Below are 10,184 nucleotides of genomic sequence, written 5' to 3' on the forward strand. Positions count from 1 at the left end.
ATCGTTTGTTCAGGGTTTCCTCTAGACTTCGGGAATAATTCTGAGTAGCCCTTGGCTTTTAAGAAATGGGTGTTTTTTTTTATTCACTTTATTTTTTATACAAGAAAGCTCAAACAGTTTGTTGTTTGGCCTCCGTTTTTTTTTTTTTTTGCAGTTCGTTAAAGAGCTACTTCATAAGTCTCACGCTTTGCATTATCATGTAAAGAACCAGGTCAACGATTTGTAATTTAGCGTTTTATTAGAACATCAATTTTCCAGAGGTTTTGCTTTTAGTAAATCTCCCTCCTCCTAGGTTGGCAAGGGCAAGGAAAGTCCAGTAGTGTTTGCCACATTCTCATTGCTCTTGCCTTATCAGACAGGTATGCGGTCTACTGAAAATATGCTGCCAAGAGGAGCAAGAGGAATGGTGGTAGGTGCATGGAAGACCTGCTGTTTATCTTGAAGACCACATCCTGACTTACATTATAAGGCCAGGTACTTGAATGGAATTATCATTTGAGAGTAGTAATTCATGAGGTTGTTGCCATTCGAAAGTAGTAATTCATGAGGTTGTCGTCATTTGAGAATAGTAATTCATGAGGTTGTCGTCATTTGAGAGTAGTAATTCATGAGGTTGTCGGCTAAACGTTTGGTCATTTCCTCAGGAGAGGATAGAGAACATAGCTAAACACCGCGTTTAGAGCTGTAAACTGGACAATGCTATCTATACAGAATTAATGCTTCCAAATGTTATTACAGTAAATGTTGCATTGTTAAATTTAAGATAAGACACCATATAAAGGTCTAAAATATTTCTTTTGCCATGCAGTCAGACGTTTTCCTATTTTTTTTCTTTAAGAACTACAAGTCCTAGCATGCACTTCAACCTATGGGATCATTTTTCACGAGCCTGAGAATTAACGGTTTCCCCTAGAGCATTGCAGCTAGAGATTATTTATTTTTAATAATAGATCCAAGCGCCGTTTGACGTAATACTGGTCTATCAAAGATCGGTGAGAGACGTATGCACATGACTAGTAATTTTAGGCACGGAATATACGATAAGTGGGCAGGACTTATGCTAATTTTACCACATGATCGAATTTAGCAAATGGTTTCGTCCGCTCCTCTAGCAAACGTGACGACAGTTGAAGCGTTAGCAGCCATCTTGGAGCCGGGAGGGGCACAACTCACTAATTTGCTCTCTTCTAAATCATGAAAACCTGCAACGGGCGCTTATGATAAAAAACATTCACAGCGCAGCCGAACCAAAGACTTCTGACCGTGTCCATTGAATTATCCGAGGACAGACGGTGCAGCCAGGCCGGCAACATCAGTTAAAAACAAAACAAGGCGGAGTACGCGGACAGTGATGGTGCAATCTTGTTCTGCCTACGGCTGCAAGAACCGATATGATAAGGATAAACCCATCTCTTTTCACAAGTGAGTAGTAGGAGGATGGTGCTGGGCCCATGGTTTTAGTCTAACTTGAAACTATTGTCGCCGCGTTCCCCACAAGACTGAGGTGCGCACGCGCTCTTTTTCTCCCGCTCGCTCTCGTCCCGGGCACGAGTTTTACTGTGAACTGATGCGCGTGGTAGTTTTGTAGCTCGTAGCGCGGTGCGTTATTTTCGCGCTTTTTTTTTAAAGGAACCAAAAGCTCAGTTTACTCAAATCGTACCAAAGTTGCACGCTAATGAATATGCATTTTTATAGAAAAAAAAGTCACTAACTTTGATTAAAGAATTCATAAAGTGCTTGCTATATACATTTTATGCTACTGCCATTTTGTCACTTAGGGCAGGTTTAGACTTCTGTTGTATTCTGTATGAAATGACTTGCAAGAATAGTTCCCTGTATGCACACATCTGCTATTTACAAAGTTGACAGTGTAACTAGTTAATGTGGCCTAAACACCATAAAGTAGCTATAGTTAATACTCCAAATAGGGCGAGATCTCTTTTGAGAATTCTTACTTGCCTGCAAGGTGAGCAGGGGATGTACCCTGATAATGCAAATCTTGTCAGATCCAAAGTGAACAGCATATGGGGTATACAGGAAAAAATAATAAAAATTACCCTCATGGGAAAGTAGACCTACACCACAATATTAACCTTATTTTTTTATTGTATTGTAATCATAGCTACAATTTAAATTGTGGATTGCTCTCCCGAATACTTATAGCAAATTAAAAATGAAATGGCATATATAGGCGTCCGATGCCCATGATGGTGGTCAGAGCAAAGAATCATTTTAGAGCTCTCCTTGCTGGAGAGATACATTTGAGCAGCACTTGGCGGAGAAGGACAAATGCCCCGATTCACAAAAGTCATGGCTCCCCAGGAGTTCGGTGCCACAGCTCAGTTTAAGTGGCGAAACAGCAGAAAATGCTGCCTTCACGACAGATTATCGACAATTGTATTACGCAACACTGCACAGAGGATATGTAGTCATTCACAAAATTCCCTACCACACACACACAGGTCCATTTTGTCAGAAGCCAAATAACCTGGTCATTATGTTTTTTTGGACTTGTGAGAGCAAACCCTCACACACACACAAGGAGAACATGCAAACTCCATATAGATAGGGCCCTGGTTCGAATCAAACTTATGACTGTAGAAATCCACTGTGCCACCATGCTACCCAAGACATAGTGGTAGGATTATAATGTGGTAATAGAAGAAATAATATTGAGTTTGATGGTTATTCACTGTGATATGTTAGAGCTACATCTGTTAACTTCACTTGAAAAATAGAGATGACTCAATATGGTGCTACAATAAAAAAAAAATGACTTTCTGATATGTCTCATTTAACCAGGTACACAATGCTCTGTTTCCAGATTTCCCACTTGTTTTCCCTATGTAGTAACCTACACTATGTTAATTGATGTTTCTTTTTAAATGTATCTTATCGATTAATTAACCAAACCTAGATGATGGGTCAGGTTTTAGGGTCTGCTGCTTACGCCTCCACTTTTGCACAATGTAACATATATTTGAATTACAGTTGTGGTACTCATTCAAAATCCATTCATCTAGTTAGTTCAAAAAAGCACACATTAAATAATGGCTGTTGTTCAGTGATATTGGTATAATATAAATTCTTGCCTTTTTTTTTCTTTTTATCTCCTAGATTTCCCCTTACACGACCTCTTCTCTGTAAGAAGTGGGAAGCTGCAGTCAGAAGAGTGGACTTTAAACCGACTAAATACAGTAGCATTTGCTCTGACCATTTTACACCTGACTGCTTTAAGAGAGCCTGTAACAATAAACTGCTGAAGGATAATGCTGTTCCAACTGTGTTCTCTTACACAGATTCTAAGACACTGGTAAGACAAAATACCTGCTCTGATCCCTTTAAAACAAAGTAGCACAGGACTTCACCATTTTTTTTAAAAAAAAGTCTGTGTTTGTGTGCTCACTAGCATGGGCTGCCTAAGCTATAGTCAAGCAGCAGCTGCAAGGGCAAACAAAGTATTGGCATGCATAAAAAGGGGCATAGATGCAAGGGAAGACAGTGTAATTTTGCCACTGTATAAATCGTTGGTAAGACCTCATCTTGAATATGCAGTACAGTTCTGGGCACCACTCTATAAAAAAGATAATTTGGAACTAGAAAGGGTTCAGAGAAGGGCAACAAAATTGATAAAGGGTATGGAGTTATTAAGTTATGAGGAAAGGTTAGCCAGTTTAGGCATGTTTACTTTAGAAAAGAGGCGTCTAAGGGGAGATATGATTACTATGTACAAATACATTAGGGGTCAATACAGAGAGCTTTCATGGGAACTTTTTACCCCAAGGACCATACACAGGATACGTGGTCATCCCCTAAGGTTAGAGAAGAGGAAATTTCACAACCAGCAGTGAGGGCAGTCAAGATATGGAATTCATTGCCAGGGAAAGTTGTGATGGCAGATTCAATAGATATGTTTAAGAAAGGGTTAGACAAATTTTTAGCAGAAAGGTGTATCCAGGGATACGACCGTTAATTTAAAATGAAGGATAGTAGTGGATATAGGGTAAAAATAGGACTGCAATATTGAGTCTGGGGGGATTTTCACAATTGAAACAGATTGGCGGTTGCTTACTCTGGATTAATTTCAAATATAAGTGCAGGATCGCAGGAGATCCAAAATAGGTTGAACTTGATGGACTGGTGTCTTTTTTTCAACCTCATCAACTATGTTACCATGTAAATATATTTCTGTTTTATTTTACTTTTAGTATGTGAAAAAATTGGGATCAAGTTGATAAGCAAGCTGAGATTTTAAAAGGCAGGGGTGGCCTGAATATCCTGATAAGATAATATATACAGCTCCTACCTCTATGACCAGCCTAGTTGTCAAACGCAACACTGCTCAAATGCAAAATATTCACAAAATAAATCCACCGTATGAAACACCGTAATCTTCCTCAATAAAATCTAGCTATGCCATGAAGATAATTCAAGAGCTTTTTCCAGCAGTTAGTTTTTGCAACTAATGCTGGCCACACGCTGTAATGTAACAGGATATCTGGCAATTATTGTAGCGTGTGGATTGGAAAGGAAAAACAGCTCCAGTAAATAAGCTCCATAGAAGTCTGTTACTTTTCCTGCACATATTGGTTAAATAGCTACTGTAAAAACTGACTAGATATTCAGAAGAGCTTTTCTACATAGCAGAAATATTGAGATTTGTATTCCCCTGTTTAAAGAAATGTTCATGTGCCATCCAGAACTGTGTTTGGGTACTGAGTCCTGCAAGCTTCTGTATCGCTTTGGACTGAACCAGTTATTTGCAATACAATAAGAAGAGTTGACAGCAGCATCATGAAGGTGGTTTCCAGTAACATATAGAAAGGGGAAAAAAATATATATAAAAAAGAAAAGCATAAGCCAAATGTAGCTGTGGATGGTGCATCTGGATTTTATAAATAGTGTGTGTGTGTGTATATATGTGTGTATATATATATATATATATATATATATATATATATATATATATATATATATATATATATATATATATATTTTAATGCTGTATCTGAAAATGTTTTGCTAGTATGTATTGTTGAACTCCTTTATACTTTTATTATGCTTTTGCAACTTTTTGTCTTTATCATTGTTCTAGAGCACCAAGAGTATCAAAAAGGAGGAGCAAAGTGCACCTGTACCTACTATTTCTGAAATGGACCCTGCTATAGGTTTACTGCTGCCTCCTCCCTACACACCCAGTCATATAGCAGTGATTTGTGACCACAATTACACTGTGGAAGATACAGTCCATCAGAGGAGGAGAATACAACAGCTGGAAGAGCAGGTTGATAAACTCAGGAAAAAGCTTAGAATTGCAAACCAGAGGTGTAGGAGACAAGAGCGCAGTCTGGAAAAACTGGAAAAAGAGGTTTCAGATTATAAAAATGGAGCAGGCTTTGTGATCGTTCCAAGCAATTATTTTGAAGTGTACAATGAAAGTGAAAGAACTGAGGCCCACTCCATTATAAATATATAGTTCTGTAGCTTGATCTGTTGATTTAAGTATTGGTGAGATAACATGCAAATAAAGCTCAGCTAATTCATTGCTTATTATGATGAGTTCTTTGCTACAAAAGTTCTAATACTTCTTATAGACAGCCTTCTAACAACTCCTGTTTTGTAATAATTCTTCAAGAATATGTCAGCTTTTGTTATTGAGATAAAACATGATAGATTTGAATATTTTTTAAGATCTTAAAGGATCATAAAATTCAAATAGTAAAACTTGATTATATACCTCACTAGTTCATGTTCAATAAAACATTGCTTCTATAAAACTATTATCCTAAGCAATTTTGAAACATAATATTAATTAATAGTTCCTACTTTAATTTAAGAAAAAAAAGGTTGTAAAGAAACGTCTTTAAGGAATGCTTCCTGGGTACGGGCGAAGTGGGTGAAGACTTAAACTGCACTCTCAAACTGCTGTTGGTTAATGTCTAAATTGTAAGGATATTTTTAACAACATAAAGTCACTATAATTGAACTTAAGCTTGATAATTTTTAGACTGTACTAATGTACCTTCTTTGTATGTTATGTATGAAGCGGCTTTAGCCATATCCCTTTTCATAAGCATCTATTACCACAGTGGCTGAAGGTGAATTATATGGGTATTAGTCAATGCACTAATAGAGAAACACCACACAAATATAATTAGAAAATTCTAAAAGCTCAAAAACACTCTGCAAGTTAAAGTATCACAATTGTGAGATTTTTTTTTTTTGATTTTTTTTTTTTTTTTATCTGGAATGCATGATTTTAAGTTGAGATTTATTTGTGTCCTAAAATTGGTGTCAATGAAATTCCTTTCATATGGATGCATTTAAATGTTCTGTTTTTGTAACATTGACATTAAAGTTATTATTAAAGTGACCTGCAATAAAAGCCCAATTATTGTTTAGTGTTTGTTTATGACATATCTAAATTCATTTTCTAGCAAAAATAGTTACCATGTCGCTTTGCTTTTATGTTCATTTTTTTGTCTCTATTTAACCTACTAAACATATTTACTCACTTTTCTAAGTATTTCAAGGAAAGTATAGAGGTGGCCAAATAATTATTTGTCAATTGTATATTTATTTTGTACTGGCAAATTTCTCCATATGCTCCATGTTTTCTTTAGAATGCGGTTTACGGAACAGATATGGGAAGAGGGTCTAGAAATAAAAATACATTTTTCCTTTTATTATGTTTCTAATGTAAACATTAAAGGGCTGATTCAATTTGGCTCGAGCTGATGCAGTGTGTCTCCAGAACAGGTTGCGGAGACACATCGCGTCTGCCTTTTCACAGAAATTTCCACTAATTTTTCCTCACGTCCCATAGCAATGCGCATAAAAAGGAGGAGAGATTCCTTGCGGAAGTGTCCGCCTCAAAACATTGAGGCAATGTAGTTTGAGATTGTCACACAATAGAAGAATACAAAGTCGCACCAGTATTTTTATTACATCAGAAGCAGAGGAAGTGAATGAAAAAATATGTAAACATACACAAGTATAAAAAATATAACTGATGAATTCATGAAATTTAAATAAACCTTACAATCATATACTAAAACACACAGTAAGTACAATTATATTTATGTGAATGTATTAAACTGCTTCTAATTGCATTATAAACTATAAATCATGAGCAACACAAATGCTGTTCCTATTATGTGGATAGTAAAGTAATTGTATAACTTCAGACATAGTTGGTGAATAAACTGCATCTCCCAATTACCATGCGATCCTTAACAAATCATAAAGCAGTTTGTTCTTTGCAGAGAGGTGCTAATGAAAATATGACAAAAATCAATACTTTGTATATTAGACCAATCAAACCTATGTCATTAAATGTCATTCTGCAGAGTGTTCTTAGTGGTGCATGTAATTAAAACTGATGCAAAGAGAGGCTTACCCAGTATCTATGTTAGCAGGAACACAACTCCACACAAAAATATCAATAGCATACATGCATAAATTTACCAGTTGATAAATAGTTTAGTTCAAGAAGCTCTGTGGGAAGATCCGGCATACACTATATGGACAAAGTATTTGAAAGCTTGACCATTACACCAACAGGGACTGTAATGACATTGTATTCAATTACATATACCTTATTATGGAGTTGGTCCCCCTTTTGCAGCGATACCACCTTCTGCTCTTCTTGTAAGGCTTTCCACAAGATGTTGGGAGTGTTTCGGTGGAAGTTTGTGCCCATTCATTCTGTAGAGTATTTATGAGGTCAGGCACTGATGTTGGACTAGAAGGCCTGGCTCACAATCTCCGTTCCAGTTCATTCCAAAGGTGTTCGATGGGATTAAGGTCAGGGGTCAGTGTGGACCAGTGTGTGTGTATATATATATATATGTGTATATATATATATATATATATATATATATATATATATATATATATAGTCAAGTCCATAAATATTGGGACATCGACACAATTCTCAAATTTTGGGCTCTATACACCACCACATTGATTTGAAATGAAACAAAATGTGCTTTAACTGCAGACTTTCAGCTTTAATTTGAGGGTATTTACATCCAAATCAGGTGAACAGTGTAAGAATTACAACGGTTTCTATATGTGCCTCCCACTTTTAAGGGACCAAAAGTAATGGCACAAACTAAACAATCCTACATCAAACTTTTACTTTTTAATACATTGTTGCAAATCCCTTGCAGTCAATTACAGCCTGAAGTCTGGAACGCATAGACCACCAGACGCTGGGTTTCATCCCTGGTGATGCTCTGTCAGGCCTCTACTGCAAATGTCTTCAGTTCCTGCTTGTTCTTGGGACATTTTCCCTTCAGTTTTGTCTTCATCAAGTGAAATGCATGCTCAATCGGAATCAGGTCAGGTGATTCACTTGACCATTGCATTACATTCCATTTGTTAGCCTTAAAAAACTCTTTGGTTGCTTCTGCAGTATGCTTCGGGTCTTTGTCCATCTGCACTGTGAAGCGCCATCCAATGAGTTCTGAAGCATTTGACTGAATATGAGCAGATAATATTGCCCGAAACACTTCAGAATTTATCCTGCTGCTTTTGTCAGCAGTCACATCATCAATAAATACAAGGGAACCAGTTCCATTGGCAGCCATACATGCCCACGCCATGACACTACCACCACCATGCTTCACTGATGAGGTGGTATGTTTTGGATCTGCATGAACAGTTCCTTTCCTTCTCCATACTCTTCTCTTCCCATAACTCTGGTACAAGTTGATCTTTGTCTCATCTGTCCATAGGATGTTGTTCCAGAACTGTAATGGCTTTGTCCATCTGCACTGTGAAGCGCCGTCCAATGAGTTTTTAAAGTAATTCTATCGTTTTCAAATAAGCATTGCCCAAGCGATTGTATTGTGTTTCCAGAGCACATAGTAATTTATTTTAGCAGATGCAAAGTTTAACAATTCAACACATGATTATAATACAGTACAGTACATCCAATGCCAAAAGATACAAACATACCGCTGCATTCGCAATGCGCTTCGCTGCGCTCCCATGGGTACCACCGAACAGTAGTTCACTCTTGAATACTGTGGTCAGAGAATGACTGAAGCTAGTGGGAGCGCAGCTATGATTATATACATTCAGTGTTACAGAGAGAACAATGCAGATGACGTGGCTTGCTTCTATAGGTCCAGACTTCAGGTGGGTCCAGGGTAAACAGGTCATAGGCTAGTTCAAACAACCCCCTCAAAGGCTGAGGTCAACATTCCAGATGATTCTCCCGCCCAGAAACCAGTTACAACTAGTCCATTAGCATTTTACAGTTTGATATCACTCTGACTATTTATACCCTAACATCAATAACTAGAGTATGCAATATGTGATATTTACGGCGAAAGAACCAGACAACTGCTGATGTATAGGGGAATAAAATGATATCAGACATGACACATTTCATATAACCTGAACCTTAAATAACACTAAAGTGTACGTATAATCATAATATCTAAACTAATAATAAACTAAATACTATCTGCTCATAAATCACTGTGGATCAGAATCATTTTATATATGAAATATATAAATAACTAAATGTTGTAGTGTGAGTGTGTGCGTATTTTACCGTGTGATCGCAGTATGCCACGTGTAGCGTGGCATACTGAGTGCAATCCCACAACAAAACAATGTTAACCAATATACTTTCATTCATCCAATTATACGACTTCGACAGAGTTCTGAAGCATTTGACTGAATATGAGCAGATTGTAATGACCTGCCTCCTGGACTTTTGGACTTAATTATTTGTGGTTCTTTTATGTGTTGCAGCAGTACTGAGTGCAATCCCACAACAAAACAATGTTAACCAATATACTTTCGTTCATCCAATTATACAACTTCGACAGTTCCACCCTTTGATAGTATAATAAACTATCACCTTAAAGATTTTATATGCAGGATCTCAGTACCACCATTCATTGCTATGTAATGCACCTCCCCCTTGGTGTATGACCATGCTGTCTGTAGATCTAAACAAGTTATCATAAGAGAGAGTCTTGAACCTCAAAACGATTTCTTCTTTTACTATAGACCGTATACCTCTGGAGCTTGGAGATTACCTTTTGTATGTCCTTCAAGGGTGCAATAAAACATGTAATACATTATTTGGAAGGGTACAGAGTACAATAGAACATGTATCAGTTATACAGAATACTCTACAGTGTCACTCACCGGATTGTGAG

General features: G+C 37.1%; 1 protein-coding gene across 1 annotated transcript; it reads left to right on the plus strand.

Moving 5' to 3' along the window:
• Positions 1 to 1,090: 1,090 nt before the first annotated feature.
• THAP1 (THAP domain containing 1) lies at positions 1,091 to 6,384 on the plus strand. Its single transcript, XM_075207973.1, has 3 exons — positions 1,091 to 1,422; positions 3,118 to 3,313; positions 5,096 to 6,384. Exons 1-3 carry the CDS (start codon positions 1,352 to 1,354, stop codon positions 5,474 to 5,476), a joined length of 648 nt encoding a protein of 215 aa, XP_075064074.1. The 5' UTR covers positions 1,091 to 1,351; the 3' UTR covers positions 5,477 to 6,384.
• Positions 6,385 to 10,184: the final 3,800 nt, after the last annotated feature.

Source organism: Mixophyes fleayi, chromosome 1, assembly GCF_038048845.1.
Source record: "Mixophyes fleayi isolate aMixFle1 chromosome 1, aMixFle1.hap1, whole genome shotgun sequence".
In the NCBI taxonomy this organism is placed as follows: Eukaryota; Metazoa; Chordata; class Amphibia; order Anura; family Limnodynastidae; genus Mixophyes; species Mixophyes fleayi.

Bases quoted from the DNA above. Each gene is read 5' to 3' on its own strand.
- THAP1 (XM_075207973.1), top strand. From the start codon at position 1,352: ATGGTGCAATCTTGTTCTGCCTACGGCTGCAAGAACCGATATGATAAG. The intron at 1,423-3,117 runs GTGAGTAGTAGG...TTTATCTCCTAG, and splicing joins AAACCCATCTCTTTTCACAA to ATTTCCCCTTACACGACCTC. The intron at 3,314-5,095 runs GTAAGACAAAAT...TCATTGTTCTAG, and splicing joins ACACAGATTCTAAGACACTG to AGCACCAAGAGTATCAAAAA.